We start from the raw sequence: 16,915 nt of genomic DNA, 5'->3' as shown, positions 1-16,915 counted from the left end.
GCCTGCAAGCCACAACTACTGAGCCCGTGTGCCACAACTACTGAAGCCCGCATGCCTAGAGCCTGTGCTTCGCCACAAGAGAAGCCACCGCAATGAGAAGTCCGCGCACCACAGCAAAGAGTAGCCCCTGCTTGCCGCAACTAGAGAGAGCCCACATGCAGCAACGAAGACCCAACGCCGCCAAAAATAAATAAATTTATAAAAAATAAAAATAAAGAAGCCGCCTGGGCATCCCACAGCAAGTTGCATGGATTCAGTAATTTGGATGGGAAAAAAGGCTCCTTGAAGAGGGCGATAGGTGTTGCTCCTCCACCCCTGTTGGCAGCCCCACTGGGTCCCTCACCCCTGGGTGTCCTGGCCCTGTGTGCTTTAAGGACACCCCTAGCAGAACTAGACTCGTACACCGGTTTCGCATCTCAGCTGGCTGTGGGCCCGCCCAGTAGGGCTTCTCGGTATCAGTTGACGTAGTCGGCACCGGGCTGCCTGTCCCCACGGCGCTGTGCAGCCTCCAGCCCACGGCCTGCACAAGCAGCTGCATCCTGTCGTGGAGGCGGGCCCCCGGCTCACCTGGAGCTGCCGCGACCACATCTGGTTTCCATTTCTTCCACGAGTCTGTAACAAACACATGGCCCCTCTTGGAACCACATGCCGTTTGTTTAACTCAGTCTCCGTGTTTCTTGCCCCTGGCCTCCCCGTCATTGATGGGTTGCCTCGCTGAAGCAGAGCTGGGCCCGTGGGGCCTTGGCCACGTGCCCTGCAGACGTCTGCCCATCAGCGTGTGAGGTGGGTTTACTGGCCTCTTTGATGTCGAAGAGGCCAAAATGGTACGAACTTTCCTTAGAGCCCGAGCTGGCCTTGGGACTGGGGGAGTCCTGCCCTCCGGGGGACATGCGGGACTGGCCACCCCCGGCCTGGCACTCTTAGCAAGTGCAGAGCCCAGGACGCGCCTGGTGTGGACGGAAGAGGTGGTCGAGCCCTTTAGGAAAGGCTACGAGGCTGCTCACCTGAGGCCGATGGCCTGCTCGAGGGTCTGGCGGGTGGGTTCAGAGTTGGTGATACTCTCAGCTCCTCCTTTGGATGTGGCCTTGTCCCCTTTCTTCCTCTCCCTCCCAGCCTGCAGCTTCTCTTGGTGTTGGGGGCCGCCTTGGCCACACCCATTATACAGCTCATCCCTTTCCCCATCAGGGACACGGCCCGGCTTCTGCTGGGTGGGAAAGAAGAGGAAGGGCCAGGACGGGGCCTGTGGGCAGCGATCCGTTCGTGTGGGGACACAGGTGACCTGAGCGGGAGCTTGCCCCCCACAAGCTCCTACCTAATTGTTCTTCCGAAGATGCGTCCCTTGTGCTGCTGCGCCAGCTGCGGGTGCACGCAGACAGGAAAGCGTCCGAACTCCTGCGACAGATGCCGGCATGCCCACGGGGAGGCCCGGCTCCACGCCTGCCTTCTCTCCTTGGTCCCCGGCAGCTCTCCCTGTGCCCTACAGAGAAGGGGCTGTTAACACCGCTGTGCCGAGCAACTTCAGTTTTTCTGCCCGTTTGTCAGGACACGGCTGTGAGCTCATTTCACCCATGCTAAGATAACCACACCAGCCGCGGCTGAATCCAGAAGGACTCCTTGGGGGCAGGAGGGGTGCTGCCTCCCATGTCCAGCCCCGAGTGACCGGCCCACGCCCCCTCCACCTGCTGCCCGTGGGCAGACGTGCCTGTCTGCAGGAGAGCTGTGACGGTGAGCCAGATGGGGCCACCGGGCCACCTGGCTAGGACTTTGGGTCCAGGGGCCCATTGGGATTCCTGCACATTCAAAAGAGTGTCATAGTCAGCGTTTCTCTTGCTGCCTGTGGAGAAGAGTGGGGGGTAACAAGTAAAACCTTCTCAGGGCAGCAGCGAGGCGGGCACTTCGAAGGTTGTCAGGAAAGTTACTCAAAAGCAGCATCTGGCCTTTTAAAGGAACGTTGGTGGCTGCTCCTGCTCTCTGCACGGCCCTGGGGTCCCGTGCGTCTCCTGAACTTGGGGTTCCCCTCCAGTCAACAGGGACTCCATCTATGGGACTCAGGTGTGATTTTGAAAGTCACTTTATTTTTGTGCTTGGCAGTCAGAGAGGACTGCTTCCATCTTTACTGATCACAAGATACAGAAAGAGACACCCCTGGACTCAGGATGGGGTCCTGCAGGGGAGAGTCGACAAAGAGGAGCCCCCAGCCCAGACCCTGTCTTCCAAGGTGGAACCAGCCTTGAACGCAGATTCTTGTTGCCGTGGACGGGCCTACTCAGGATGTCGCACCTGCAACCTGACACACATGCCCAGATTTTAGAACTGCAGGTGTCTATGGCCTTTGGTCCTCTGTCTCCCTAAGCCAGTTACAGAATCACCTGGCGCCCGCACTGGACACGGGAAGGAGAGTCTGATGGGTGACCGTCCATCGGCCCGTCTGTCTTGGGAGCTCCTGGCGAGAAGCACCGTCAGGAGGGTCTGAGTGTGGGATGAGGCCGTGCAGGTCGGGATGCTCCACCGCCCGGCAGAATGAGGCAGGCATGGCACGTGTCTGCGTGGTTTCCACTTTGGGGAGCGGAGGCCGTGACCTTGAGAACGAGAGGAGGCCCTTCCAGGCCGAGGCGCCCTCTGCTGGCCACTCCCCGCTGACCCACTGCCGCCTCAGGGAGGAGAAACGGTCCAGGGTCGGCCCGGCAGGCAGCCTTCGTCCTTCCCTGGGGTGATGACCAATGACCGCACGGGCAATTTCCTGTCTGCGCCACTGCGCGGGCGCCTCATTCCAGAGCCTAGCCGCAGGGCAGGCGGAGTGTGGGCTGTTTTTCAGTTGCTAATTAGGAAGTCCTGTGTTAGTTTTCCTGTGGCCCAGAGGCATTGCTGGCAAACTGTCCTCATGAGGAGCTCCGTTCCTTTTAGGAAACGCTATGTCCGTTGCCGAGGACAGCTGCGAAGTGTCGGAAGTCCGGCCGCTGCAGGCAGGGTGGCCGCGCTGTGCGCCCTGTGCCCCTTGCACACCTGCGTCTCCAGGTCGTTCCTTTGCCTGACGACCAACGGATTTTTGTTCCCTGCTGAGAACGTGACTTGTTCCTATGACATAATGGAGATGTTTTCTGTTTTGTTGTGTTCTTCCTTCCCGGCCCCCTTTCTTCACTTTGTGATCCGCTGGATAGACACCTCTTGATTTTGAGCACAGGGCTCTCTGCAGGCTGGGGATGGGGGTGTTAACTGTGGTGTGGCGAAGACACCGCATGCTTATTAGAATCAGCTGCTTGATTGAACTGTGGAGTCCCGAGTCTGGCTCCTGCCCCGCACGATCCCCCCTCGTTTGGACACTAAACCTCAGCTGCTGAAGGTGCCCCCGGCCAGCATGGCAGGTCAGCCTGGTCCCTGCTCCTCCTTTGGGGGAGGGAGCAGGCCCACCTGAACAGGACTATCGTGAATCCCCCCAGAGGCCCTTTCGGGATTCCGCCTCCCCTTTTGCAGGCAGCTTGTGCCCTGAAGGGGGAAAGCAGTTGCTTCAGGCCTCTGGGATGAAATGATTCTTTTTTTCTTTTTTTTTTTTTAATTTAATTTAATTTAATTTTTGGCTGCTTTGGGTCTTCGTTGCTGCGTGCGGGCTTTCTCTAGCTGCCGTGAGCGGGGACCACTCTTGTTGCGGTGCGCGGGCTTCTCATTGCAGTGGCTTCTCGTTGCGGAGCACAGGTTCTAGGTGCGCAGGCTTCAGTAATTGTGGCTCGTGGATTCTAGAGCGCAGGCTCAGTAGTTGTGGCGCACGAGCTTAGTTGCTTCGCAGCCTGTGGGATCTTCCCGGACCAGGGCTCAAACGCGTGTCCCCTGCATTGGCACACGGATTCTTAACCACTGCGCCACCAGGGAAGCCCCGAAATGATTCTTTTTAAACGTGTTTTTTCCCCAGATAGTTTTTTAGTTTCTGCCACGTTTGCCTAACAGGTAGAAAGTGGTTTTGTTAATGGAGAGAGTTTCCTGATAGGCTCCATTTTGGCCCAGTTCAGCGGGCCATCCTCGTGCACCTCTCCCCGAGGACCCGCGGTGACTGTGCAGGTGAGCTGTTGGACCTGCTGGAGGATGAGATGGCTTGTGGGATGCAGGCATGTGTGGGAGGCAAGAGGGTCCAGCTTTGTGGGCTACACGTCTTTCTTACCTTCCTTTCGATAGGAATTTTCACTTCTGCCGCAAGAAGTTGACAGAATTGCAAATCAACCTCCCTCAGGCATTTTCCTTAAGCATCCCTCGTCCTCCCCTTCCCCCTTGGCCTACAGCAAGGGGTTGGTTGGGCTTGGGCAGGATGGCTGTCCCCAGGCCTCAAACGGTGGGTTCGTGCTGCCACCTGGTGGTGATGGCCAGGCTTATGAGGGATGTCGCTCTTCTGCACCCAGTTAGGTGTAAATTGCATTTTGACATATTTTTGTCATGAACACACATGAAAAATGACAGTTTTCTATACTACTTAGCTGCTAATGATTGAACAGGAAAAAAAATAACTGCTTAGGCTCTGCCATTCGACTGGGAAATGTGATTACAATCCAGGGAAAACTGCCCAGTCGCCTTGCTGATTGGCGGTGTGGCCATGTGGAAACACCGCTCAATTATCTGTGCCGTGCTTACAGGCCAGAATCCAATTGTGGACGTGGCCGAGGACAGCCGAGATAAGCCGAAGCTGCCAAATGAGAAAGATGAGATGGAGCAGGCCCAGATTAAGGGCCCCGTGAATGTGCCCCCAAGGGAAGACGCCAAGGAGAAGCAGGAGGAGGCACAGCTGGATCGCCCTGGTCAAGGTGCTGTGACGGCCCGGGCGGGGGGTTGGGGGGTGGTGTCCACGGGGGAGGGACCTCAGCTGGACATGAGTCACGTGGTTGGTCAGGAACGAGCTCAGTTCACAGGCCTGGAGAGGGAAGGCCACCTTGGGAGGGAAGGCCAGGCCACCCCCCACCCCACCCCCGCCCACTCCCCCACCTCGGCCGTCTCCTTCCAGGAGTTGCAGTACCTCTGGGCGAGGCCCACCGCCATGAACCCCCAGTCCCTCACGACAAGGTGGTGGTGGACGAAGGTCAAGACCCAGAAGGACTGGAGAAGGAGCATCCGTCCAAACGTGTGGATGAAAGGGCTCTGGGGGGCAAGGGTCAGATGGTGCCACCACTGCTGGATTCAGAACAAGAGAGACCCAGACAGGACCAGGCTTTGGAGGCAGTGGGTGGTCTTCCTAAAGATCCCCAGAAGGTTCCAGAAGAAAACGGTCAGCCAGCCGTTGAGCCCCTGAAGGAGGACCTGGGGCTGGGCGACAGGGGTGCGCATCCAGGGCCCCAGGCAGTGCTCCCTGAGGGGCAGGACGTCCTGGTGGCAGGTGCAGGGGCCAGAGCAGACGGTGCCCTGCTGCCCGGCCATGCCGTGGGGGCCATGGGCAAGCTGGTGGAGAAGAACGAGCACGGTGGGTGTGGGCTCCTTCCATGTGGGGCCTGGGAGAGGCTGCGGAGGGGGCAGGAGAAGCTGACCATCCTCACTTCTGTCCCACTGCCTTTCTTTTCTCGCAAGATTGGCATGTGCGTGTAGCAGCCCTTCTGCCGCTGTCGGGGGCTTGGCAGCTATTCTGATCAATCTGTCACACACTTGTTTGCCAGACCCATAAACATCAGGTGCTGAGCTAGTCCTGTGTGTCTGGGCACACACGGGGTGCCCGGGCACACACACGGGGGTGCGGCGCAGGCCTGACGGGTGGGTGGTGCGTTGTTAACTGCCGTCTCAGAGCTGCTGAGGATGGTCCCTGCATGTTAATTGGCGAAGGTAGTTAACACTGGCTCCCTGCCGCCAGCTTATGACATGTTAAATATTTTTTATTACCTCTTTGGTACTCATCAGGTTGAGTATACACTGCCACAGGGGAAGGAGGGGCAACGTGGAGGGTGATTTTAGGAAACATCTGCCTCCTCTTGTCCCTTCTCTACGTTCTTCTGAGTCTTCTGCCAGCCTCCTGAGTTTTTGCCGTGTGTGCAGGTGGGAAGGCTCCCCTCTCGGAGGAGAAGCCAGGCCCGGGGGCAGTGCCGCAAGCAGAGCCTCGAGAGCAGAGGACCTTGGAGGGACAGGGCGGGGACCACGCCGGGGACCACGCGGGCAGCAAGCTGGAGGGTAAGGCCTTCGCTTTCTCTCTGCATCCTCCGGGGGCCTGGAGACACCTGCCCCTTCCTTCCAGAAGCGGAGTGATGTAGGGAAGGAGCCACAGGTGCCCGTCGTCTTGGGGGCCTTTGCAGGGCCCCAGCCTCTGCACTTGCCAGTTTCCTGCTGAGGAAAGATCTTAAATAGCTCCCCTGCCCACTAACAACCTTTTCTGCTCCTTTCTCACCTTCCTAGGAACGTTTTCTATCTCCTTTTCTCCCCCTTTTTAAAAAAAAATTCTCACTGTCACGTGACTTTCTGTTACCATTTGGATCTCATTTCAAAATAGATATGTTAATATTTCCAACAAGTCGGCCCGGTGTGGGGGCATTAGTGAGGGTGGGAGGGCTGGTGACTCACTGCTGTCTTAGCTCCCCCCAACCCTGTGGCAGCGGCTCCCACCCCTTCGTCTTAGCTGGGGCAGGGGTGGGGGAGAGGGGGGGACATCTGTGTCCACCTGCAGTGAAGACCCAGCACCTGTCCCAAAGCGAAAGCTCATCTTATCTTTTCTCTCCAGTGAACAAAACTTGCCCTGCATCCTCCTCCATACCTTCGTGCCCATTTTGGGGTGCTCCCAGCTCTTGGCTTTTGACTACCCTCCTCGTGGGCCCACCTGGATGGGCACTGCCCCTGCACTAGAGGTGGTGGCGGCCGTCCCAGCGAATGATCACCCATCCTGGTTTCTTTGGTCTCCGCCCAATCTGAGTCACCGCGGTGTCACCATATTTTGTAGCAGTGTCCACAGAACGGCCCCTGGGTGTTTCATTCTGTGCTCTGGGAGTCTTGGTCTGTGTGTGGGGATGGCGGTACAGCAGACTTGGGTGGGTTCATGGGATGCTCGTGCCTTGCTGCCCCATGAGCTGCTTCCCAGCGGATCCTGCAGCCTCGGGATAGCTGGCCCAGAGTACTGCGCAGGGATGCGAGCCGAGCCTCTGCACACCAAGGCTAGGAAGGCAGAGCCAAGAGTCCTGGGGTTTCCTGCAGCTCGGGAGCCGTGGGAATTCCGCATGTTACTTTGTCTTTGGTTTCAGTCTGTTTACTGGTCCCGGTCCTTATAATCTGTTATCTAAGCCTGTTTGATTCTTTGACTTTTTCGTTTCTGAAAAGAACTTTCATGGTTTCCTATTCTGCCTTTCTCCAAACGCCTCTCAATGGGACGCACAGCTGAAATCAGAAAGATGGTGGCAGGTAGGAGTCGGGAGGAGCATCACAGTGAATGCGTCTGGGGGGGAGTTTAAAGACGCGGGAGCAGATGGTGTGGGCCCCGCATCCAGTAGCGCCTCACATGGGGCGCATGAGGCAGAGACCGGGAGCCACACACGGTCTGCCCCCCACCCCGGCTCAGCCACAGCCCCTCAGGTGGGGTCCCCCTGATGCCCCAGCCCACTCCCTTCTTGTACAGACACCCTGGTCCCTCTTAGCCCTGCTGGGGCTCCACTGTCACCAGAGGACAGCCAGGTGCAGCCTGTGAGCGCCTGGGCTCCCCCAGAGACGGGGCGGGGCCTGTGTGTGACTTCCACCATGTGCATGGCCTGGTATTAACGTGCTCTGCGTGTATGTTAATATCCGTGCAGCTCTCATCCCATCCACGAGCCTGGTCCCCGTGGTCCTGGTGGGCCGGGCAGGAACCCAGAGCCACATGCGGGGCTCTGGCTGGGGGCTCAGTTTGTCACCTCCACTCTGCTTCACGTCTGTCCCATGTTGCTTCTGGCTGGACATGGCGCACTTCCCCCCTCCTCCAGCCTCAGTCCAGGGCTGGTCCTCTGAGGAGCCAGTGAGGCAGGGGGCCTGCTCCTCAGGAACCCTCCCTGGGGACAGGTGGTATTGGCAGCACGTGGGACCATTAGGTGGTCATGAGCCACGGGCACCCAGGGTGACAGCATGGCCATGGCCAAGGGAGCTGGTCTAGAACCGTGTGGGATGGCATTGTGCACATCCCTTGTCTAAAGGGGGTGTGCGGAGCCACGAGCCAATCCACAGAACATGGGCTTTCTCAGGCAGGCATCTTGGTCACCTTAGGGTGTCTGGATGTGTGCCTGGTGGGGAGCAGGGGGCTGGAGCGCCTGGGCTGGCCAAGGGACCTGTCCTCCCTGTGGTTGGCCTCAGCATGTTCTTCATGGGCCTGCCCGCCTGCACGTCCTGGCACCGGCCTCTGCAGGGGAGAAGCCATGGCAGTCCCTGACAGAAGGCCAACCCCACCCTATTCTGGCGGGTCACAGGTTGCCGCTGGGGAGGACAAGCCAGCACATCTGCGTGTGCCCGGCACTCGGGGCCCTCGCTGGGGTGTTAGCTCTCACCACTCACAAAATGTTCTTCTTTCTTTGGATTTGAGCTTTTACATCTGACAACCTGTACAGTTACATCATCCTTCAAAGCTTCCTGTTTAAAGACATACGTGTTGTAAAAGTTACTTAAACCCAGATTGCTGGCTGTAAAGAACTGACCCAGCGCTGAGGTGTTTGTAGTGCAGTGTGAGCTCTCCGCACCCAAGGTGTCCAGCCTCAGGGCCTCCTCTTGGTCCACAGTCTGTGCGGGGCCCTCCTACACACACCTGCTGCACCCGGCCTGCCCCTAGCTCACCTGGCGCTCCTCCCGTGCCAGCTGCAGCCAGCTTCCTGGGGGAGGTGGGGCCAGTGGGAAAACTGTCACAGCCCCCATCTCACTGAGGTCCCAGCTCTTGTCTCTGCTGAAGAGGAAGATGGTTCTGTTTGTTTTTAAAATTTTCACCTTGGAGGAAACTTTCTTAAAGCACTGATGTTCTTTTTTAGAGTAGTTCATAGTTCAGGTCACCCAGCCCAGATCACCATCATTGTGGTTATGGCGCGTGACCTCTCCCTTGGCTCTCATAACCCCTGAGCCGCTGTGGGAGTGAAGCAGTAGGAAGGGTGTCTGGTCGCTGGAGAGAGGCGATGGCTGTGCCCCAGGGTGGCCTGGGCGCCAGCTCAGCCGGGTGGAGAGGAACGCCCGGGGGTGGTGTCCCGGGGAGGGGCCCACAGGCCACCTTGGCATTGCTGCATGCATCATGTCACCCTCGGCCCAGCAGAGCGCCTTTGCAGCCTTCAGGCTCTGACTGCGTGTGTTTTCCAAACTCCAGAAGCTGGCCGGGCGGAGATGCTGGACCATGCCGTTCTGTTGCAAGTGATTAAGGAACAGCAGGTGCAGCAGAAGCGCCTCCTGGACCAGCAGGAGAAGCTGCTTGCAGTGATCGAAGAGCAGCATAAGGAGATCCACCAGCAGAGGCAGGACAGCCAGGACGGCGAGGACGGCAAGTCCGGGGGAGGCGGCAGGGAGAGGGGCCTGGGCCTGCAGGGCAGGGGACAGTTGCTGCATCTGCTCCGGGAAGAGGGGTTGTCACTTAATGCACCAACACCAGAGTGTCCGGGGGGTCCCTGCGCAGTTGGGTCTGTGGCTCCATGCCTAGAGTCCTGCTGGGCAAATTTAAGCCATGTTTCTTATTCCTTGATTGCTGGCAAGCTGGGTTCTTTTAGTCCCTGCATTGGTAGCTTCTGCTCATTTCTGTGGCTAAACCGGTGACTGACTTCATTTGCAGCAGACGTGCAGCCTGAGCTGGGGGTGGCCGGGCCCAGAGGTAAGGAGCAGGAGGCCCACGCCGAGGGGATGGCAGAGCGTCCCCCACAACAGCCTTTGGGAGCTGCGCCCGGTGCTCCTGGGCGTCCCCCCGCTCCTCCCCAGGGGCACAGCCAACACTCTGTGGAGAAGCCCGAGGGGGCCTTGGGTAGAGCCCCGGCTGCGCCCCCTGGCGGCGCTGACCTGCAGCCCCGGGCAGCCCAGGCTGAGCGGAGGGAAGGCCGGCAGGGCGCTGTGCCCGAGGCCGTGGACGCTGGCGTGCAGGAGCGGGTCCCTGTGCTGGACCCCGCCAGGGCACCCGGGATCCCAGAGCAGCACGGCGCTGGAGACGTCCCCCGGCAGAGTCGGAATGTTTTTGGTGGAGGCTCCCACGAAAGGAAGAAGTCTGGAAAGGAGGAGGCAGCCACTGGCGCAGACGCTCAGGAGGCAGATGTGCTGGGGGCGGGGGCAGCAGTTGGGGCCCCTCAGGTAAAGTCCCAGCAAGCAAGCCAAGACCGGGCACCCGGAGGCCTGTCCAGCAGGTCGGGGGGAGCAGCCCCTCGGGCCCAAGCCGTGTTACATCAGCCGGAACAACGGGCTGTCTCTGCCGGAGGGCAGGGCGGGCAGCAGGGTGGTCATGAGGAGGCGAGGAAGGAGCACGTGCCCGCTCCCAGGGAGGACGCCGCCATCCAAGAGCCCGAGCAGAGGCCGGACCCTGAGCTCGGGCCCAAACCAGCCATGCTGGGGGATCAGAAGCCAGACAACGCCAAACCCAACCGGGACCTGAAAGTCCAGGCCGGCTCTGACCTTCGGAGGAGACGGCGGGACGTGGCTCCTCGTGCAGAGGCGGGGCCGGCCCCAAAGGACGGGGTCATCATCAGCTTCAACCCCCTGCCTGACGTGCAGGTCAATGACCTCCGCAGCGCCCTGGAGACCCAGCTGCACCAGGCCGCGGGGGGCGCCCTGCGAGTGGTCCCAGGCCGACAGATAAAACAGCTGCCCGGGGCCCTGGAGGAGCCCTGAGCCCCATTAAGGCCACAGTGCTCCCTGTCAGCCGGTGAACCTGGACCACAGTGGGCACGAAGTCCTGGAAGTCAGGCCCAGGGTGGAGTCTGACAGCTCTCCAGCTGCACCCTGCTTCCACACCGGCTTTGCCGTTCCTCTCTCCTCTTACACTTCCCGGTGACTCAGCTCCCTGAGGCCACTGGGAGAAAAGGTGGCCTCAAGGAGAAATAGCCACTCGCTGAGACCCAGGAAACGTGACCCGCCACCGGCCACACGGGTATTGTTACCCTGAACCTTGTTTATTGATGTTCTCTGTGAGTGTCGTACAAAACCTGAGGAAATGCTTCTGCCTTCACCCTTCTTCACAGCAAATGCTGCTTCAAGTCTCAGACGCCGGGCGGGCCTGTGAGTCCAACTGCTTCTGCCCTGGAGCTCTGCTCTGCATGCTCTGGTCTCCCAATCGAGTGGTTGTGAGATTTAGAAAGTAACAACACACTACTGACATCTGGTTAGTGCGGTTGGTGCGGAGGTGAATCACCCAGAGGACCCCATACCACAGACATAAGCCATGACCGTCAAACCCCACAGTGACACGTGCTCAGAGCCTCAGCTGGGTGCCAGACCTGCAGGTGTGGGGGTGGGAGTACACAGCCGGCAGAGGCTGCTTCTCACTTCTTCCGGGGCAGCTTCTCCCGAGTCTGCACCCCTGGCACCTGCTCATCTGTTGGGAGGGTTGTGGTGTTTCGTGCTGGACTTTGTTCTCAAGGGGCAGAAAGGCCGATGGTCACCCCCAACCCCTGAGGCTGGTCAGCAGGTGACCCGGAAAGTATGCCAGGCTGTCCCACTGCAAGCCCGGGGCCTTCACCTGCTTTGTGCTGTGTGTGCCTCGCTCCCCTCTGGGGGTAGGGGCAGCTCCAGACCCTGCCCCCGAGGGGTCCATGGGTGGGCCACTCGCTGACCACTGGCCAGGGGTGCCCAGGGCATGTGGCAGCTCCAGCCTCGGCCCCAGGTCACTCTCTTCCCCTGCGCCTTTTGAAATGGTTTTTATTGTTTACTGTAATTTCTGTGTCATCTTGAAGACTAGAAATGAGTAATAAAAGGAGTGGAATCTTCTGGAGGCCAAGCTGATTCCCCATGAACCCCGGGCACTGCTCACATAGAAGGAAGCTCTGTGAAAGGGGGCCGGGTCTCAGTGCTTCCCACCCTCCATTCTTAACTAAAAGCAATTCCAAACAAACTGTGCTCAGTGGAAGTTTCCCTCAGGTTGGAACTCCATTTGTTAAGGTCTTGTAGTGGGACTTTGTTTCCAGTCCTCTTTACCTGAATGTCTTACCCTGACCCAGTGTTCGTGTCCTCTGGAGATCACACCACCCTCCTGCTCCTTCTGCCAAGATAACTTCTTCCTTAGAGCAGGGCGGCCCGAGCCCAGGGTGAGAGCAGCAGTGCAGGGCCTCTGCTGCCGCCTGCCATCCCCACACACCCTGACACTCAGGGTCCTCTGTCCCAGTTAATGCTTGTTCTCTCCTCCTGGCTTTCAGCTCCACTTCCCTCCCAAGTCGGCAGCCCCTTGGGAAAGGAACCCGAATCTTCCCCAGAATCTGGGCAGACCTCTGGGTGGGGTCACCATTACCAGTAATGCAGGGAGCTAGGAAGGGCCCTGGGACAGTGCTTTGCTTTCTGACCACAGACCACTCCTCCATCTGGGTCCCATGGCTGGCAGGTATGGCCAGGGGTCCCAGCCAGAGCAGCACACTGGGCCACCAGTGGGCGACCTTCTGTGCTGGCAGCTACACTTGGCAGACACGGGGCCACGCTGGCCTGGGTGACTGGGACAGCACCCTATCCACGCTCCTGTTCGAGAGCAGGGCCACTGAGCCCAGACCGGGGTAGGAATAAGCCAAGGCCGAGGCTGTGTACTGCCTCCACTGGTGCAGCTGAGCTCTCGGCCCAAGGTCAAGACAGGCGGAGAGTACAGAGCCGCACGGGGTGACTTCCACGTGGTGACGCAGCTGCAGAAGCAGCAGAGACCATCTTTCCTGCATCCTGACACAACTTGGTTGAATTCCCTTCAATAAATACAGTCTTGAAGACAAACTGAGTTTGGGGAGGGGAGCTGGGGAGGCCTGCGAGGTGAGTTCAGTGTGTGGTGAGCGGCCTGGCCCGGTCAGTGGACCACGTCCGCAGCCCTAGGCTTGAGACGTGGGGTGGCGGCTTCACCTGCCTCCATGAACTGGAGTCTGAAGGGATGGCAGGAGAGAGCACTCGGCGGGACAGTTCTGGAAGGGGCCAGAGCACCTGTGCCCAGCAGAGATGCTGGAAGCTCTAGCCAGCAGGCTGTCAAAGGTCACGAAGGATCAGCAAGAGAAGGCCATCCTCAGGCCGGAAGCACTTGCTGGGCATAGATACCAGGTCCAGGTGGACGCCAAAGTGGGGAGGCCCACTCCTCCCCCCGGCCTTCAGCCTATCCGTGGGTCCGTCCCCCCCCCCCGGCAGGGATGGGGGTCGTGTCACCGGTGTCTGGTCCTGAATTCCAGTGTTGACTGTGAAATGTGACTCTGCCCAGCGGGACAGTTTCTAACAGCCCTGAAGCCCTTGAACGGCATGTGGCTCCCCTCCGAGGCCACCCTGGGAACTGCATTTCACTGGGATGTGATGTCTCAGGAGATGAGGGGTTTCACCACCTGGGGAAAAGTCGGGCTGATTCTGGAGGAGCGTTTACAAGAGGAAACAGCTCCAGGGCTCAGGGCGAGGGTGCCCTGGCACGAGGCTTTGGGACACCAGGGCCTGGATGGAGCCAGAGGACAGTGTGACCTCCACACCCCGGGGAGGGGGCTCTGGGAGCACAGTCCCCACGTGCCCAGCAGGCGGTACTCAGGACCTTGGAATCTTCAGGCCATGGCACCAGGGTCCTGCCAGGTCTCCCTGGACTGCGCGTGTGCAGGTTGGGAGGGGCGCTGCTGCGGCCTAACCTTAATCTCAGGATGACAGGCGGAACCAGAGCCAGCAGGAGCCTGGCAGGGATGGGCTTGGGCTTGGACTCCAGAGGCTGCAGAAGGGTGGGGAGGCGACCCCATGGGGAGGGTCTCACTACTGGGTTCCTAAACCGGACCCTCCCTCGACTCATGCCTTAGTCTGGAAGAGCAACCCCCGCCTTTTTTCCTCTCCAAGTCTGAAAAAACCATCGGTATCAGATTCCTACAGCGGGGACCTTTCCCTCATGGTGTCGCTCTTCTCTCTTTGGTCCATGCTGTAAATCGGTAGTTACTTCTAGAGGCCTCGCTAGACTCAGACGACAGGCCTTGGGTGAGAATTCTTTAAAAAATGAGACTCGAGAGGCAGGGTGTTCTATGGCCCACGCGCTCACCCTGCAGACGACAAAATAGATCTTGCAGCATCTGATCTGGTCTTTATTGTGGGTTCACTGCATCTTATTCTCCCCCAAATCCTTAAGTGAGCAAGGCTGGAAAACCCATTCCCCTCTGCCCGCACTCGCCTAACGTGTTTCCAGTCCTTTTAGCCCCAAGAGCTTTTGAGGTTTTAGACATTTGCCCCTCGGGGCCATCAGTACCACACACCCAGGGACGGGGACGTGGAGTGGAGCTCGCAGTCCTTCCTAACGGCCTCCTGTCAGGGTCTTCTTGGCCTGGAAGAGAAAGTTCTTTGTCTGAATGGGTTTTCAAGTTAGACGTGGCTCTAAAGTAAGAAAACTACCACACCAAATGCCATCTTCTGGCAAATAACTTACAAAGAGCCTGGCCGTGGATGTGCAGCAGGGGGCCCCTGGGGCTGGGTCTCTGCTCCCACCTCCACAGGCCACGGAGCTCAACCTGCTCTGTGGCCTCAAAGCCATGCCCACCTGTGCCAGGCACTGTGCAGGGCCACCAACGAGTTACGTTTAGTTTTCCCCCTTCTAGAGGAAACTCTGAGGTCAGAGAGGCTGAAACACTTGCCTAGGGACAGGGCTCCCAGGGACGGAGCTGCAAGTGGCGCCCAGAGCCCTCTGCCTCCTCGTTCAGCCCCGTGGAGTCTCAGGGTCCAAGCAGAGTGGGCAAAAATGGGTTCACCGGCTTGTGTTCTTAGGTGAGAAACCCCCAGGTTCCCTGTTCTGAGCTTCCAGTGCCCAGGGCCTGCAGTTAGGTCACCCTCAGCGGAAAATGGCACGAGAGGCAGCGACATGCTCCCAGGGGCAGGACAACGTGACAGAGGCAAAGGAGCGTAAGGAATCACAGATGACCAGATACCTGTAATGGGTGATTCCTGACTAACCACAGGCGGTAGAGAAAAGCCTAGCGTGGCCAGAAGTGTGTGATCTTTATCTCACATGTGAATCCTTCCAACCAGCGACCACAGAATGAAGGTTTGTCCCCTCCCCGAGGGAACACTCTAAGTAAAGCAGGGAAGCTGCCAAGAGGCAGGAAGCAAGTCCAAGGAACACATGCAGCTTGGGTGAAGGGCACACGCCGGATCAGAGGTTGGTGACAAGGGCTGAGGTCACACGTCCCAGCCACAATGATGGCAAGGAAGGTGCAAGGAGTTCTCTGAGCCCTCCAGGAAATGAGGGATAGCCCCCACATTCTCAGCCATCCTGGAACATCCTTGGATTCCCTGAATTCTGCCAGGCTGACCCAACTGCCCCCTCTCGGGTCCAGTTCTCGAGATCAGCAGCTCTGGCGAGCAGAGCTGACCACTGGCATCGTGGCCCACCCCAGACCCACTGAGTGAGAGGCACCCAAGGCCGTGACACCTTGGGCACCAGCTCAAAACCCTGTGTTAAAGCCTCATTACAGGCAGTCTCCACACCCTCCTCTTGAGAGACTGGAACTCCCATCTCGGTTCCCCAGAGAGCTCCTCTCCCTTGGTCAGGTGTGGGTCTCTTCCAACCCTACTTCCTCCCCATCCTTTATAATAAATGCATAAACACAACACCATAAATCTTTACTTGTGCACAGTGCCTATTTTCACTGGCATAGCATTTGATCAGATGAGGATCAGAAAACGCCACAGCTCAGAAACAGAAACCACCTGCTACGGAACGGTTAGAGGCAGAACTGAGTCCAGAGCCAAGAGAAGGAACACACTGTTGTCACCACACCCCGCTTCTGCGCCAGTGAGAACCAACCAGCGCGGCTGGGTGGGGGACTTCTCAGCCTCTGTAACCTTGGTCATGACAACAAACCTAAGATACACTCGCTTTTTCTCCTTTCACCCTCTGTGCAATGGGGTAGTCGAAAGGAAGGGGGGGGGGGTCGGGGGTGCCCGGTTGTAACTGCCCACGCACAGCACACACGTGGGGTCCTAAACACAGAGAAACTAAGACAGCAGGGGCCGGGACCCCCCACCAGCAACAGTCCCGCAAAGGGTTACTAGGCACTGGCGGGTACACGTTGAGAGTGGTGTTCCCCCAACCTGACGGACACGGGCACGCGAGCTCCGTGGCGCCGGGGGTCGCACCGGCTGATGGAGGGTGTGCCGCGTCTGAAGCACTTGCTGGCGCCCAGCACCGCACCCAGAAGGAAAGGAAGCCGGAGGTCCCGCGCGGGCACGTGGGTCCCAGCCTCCCAGGGTCTGTTCCCCGGGCGGGGCCGGCGCCCACCTACCGCGGCAACGAAGCAGCTCCGTAAGGCCTCGAACTCCTGCGCGCACAGATCCTTTCTCAAGCGGCCGCCCGGGGCCATGGACGCCTGCACGCACCTGCCGTAGGCCGCGGCCTGGGGGCGGGACGGGGACGAGCGAGGGTCGCGGCGGCCCCCACGCCCGCCAGTCACCCGGGCAGACCCCGCCGCCGCTCCCCAGTCACCACCACCCCGCCAGCCCGCACCCCGCCCCGCGCGGCCCTTCCTGCCCCGCCTGACGGCTCCGCACCTCGGCCCCACAGGCCGCCAGGCGATCGGGGAAGGCGCGGAGGCGGCTTCGCACGCGACCCCACACCGCTCCGTTCCCCGACATGAGCAGCTCTTCCTGGCACCCGTGGGCGCCGCCATCTTAGGTCCAGCCTCTTCCGGCGCCCAACAGCTTGATAGGTCGGCGCTTCCGCCCACAACCTTTCTTGCGCTTTGTCATTGGCCAGGCTTCAGCCCTCGCCTCCGCCTCTCCTCCGGAACCGCTCCTGGTGTTCCAGAGCCTTGCAATTGGCTCGCGGTTTCGTCTGTCTTTGTCCTTGGACTTTGGATTGGTTCACGTGCAAATT

The 16,915-nt window shown here is 59.2% G+C and overlaps 2 protein-coding genes across 8 annotated transcripts in view; one reads left to right on the top strand and one right to left on the bottom strand.

The window, feature by feature from the left end:
* The window catches only part of SLC38A10 (solute carrier family 38 member 10), a 42,601-nt gene extending 30,760 nt beyond the window's left edge, over positions 1–11,841 (top strand). For 3 of the 7 annotated variants that reach the window (XM_068531723.1, XM_068531721.1, XM_068531719.1), the window contains exons 12-17: positions 4,617–4,784; positions 4,982–5,434; positions 5,998–6,129; positions 7,321–7,344; positions 9,251–9,421; positions 9,707–11,841. In XM_068531723.1, the coding sequence (XP_068387824.1) occupies positions 4,617–4,784; positions 4,982–5,434; positions 5,998–6,129; positions 7,321–7,344; positions 9,251–9,421; positions 9,707–10,746 (1,988 nt within the window). In that variant the 3' untranslated portion in view covers positions 10,747–11,841. The remainder of the gene's footprint in view (positions 1–4,616; positions 4,785–4,981; positions 5,435–5,997; positions 6,130–7,320; positions 7,345–9,250; positions 9,422–9,706) is intronic. The other 4 variants (XM_068531724.1, XM_068531722.1, XM_068531720.1 and 1 more) reach the window with 3 other exon arrangements.
* A 2,273-nt stretch (positions 11,842–14,114) lies between these two features.
* On the bottom strand, positions 14,115–16,730 carry NDUFAF8 (NADH:ubiquinone oxidoreductase complex assembly factor 8). Its single transcript, XM_068530717.1, has 3 exons — positions 16,591–16,730; positions 16,326–16,436; positions 14,115–14,371 (listed from the first exon to the last, which is right to left on the bottom strand). The coding sequence occupies exons 1-3, from the start codon at positions 16,672–16,674 to the stop codon at positions 14,342–14,344; spliced, it is 225 nt and encodes a 74-aa protein (XP_068386818.1). The 5' UTR covers positions 16,675–16,730; the 3' UTR covers positions 14,115–14,341.
* Positions 16,731–16,915: the final 185 nt, after the last annotated feature.

Source organism: Eschrichtius robustus, chromosome 20, assembly GCF_028021215.1.
Source record: "Eschrichtius robustus isolate mEscRob2 chromosome 20, mEscRob2.pri, whole genome shotgun sequence".
Classification (NCBI taxonomy): Eukaryota; Metazoa; Chordata; class Mammalia; order Artiodactyla; family Eschrichtiidae; genus Eschrichtius; species Eschrichtius robustus.
Note: the sequence above shows the minus strand (reverse complement) of the source record. Positions and strands in the feature narration are given on the sequence as shown.

Coding starts and splice junctions, on each gene's coding strand:
- NDUFAF8 (XM_068530717.1), bottom strand. CDS start 16,674: ATGTCGGGGAACGGAGCGGTGTGGGGTCGCGTGCGAAGCCGCCTCCGC. Junction 16,437..16,590: donor TGGCGGCCTGTGGGGCCGAG/GTGCGGAGCCGT, acceptor TCCCGCCCCCAG/GCCGCGGCCTACGGCAGGTG. Junction 14,372..16,325: donor GGAGCTGCTTCGTTGCCGCG/GTAGGTGGGCGC, acceptor TTTCTCTTCCAG/GCCAAGAAGACCCTGACAGG.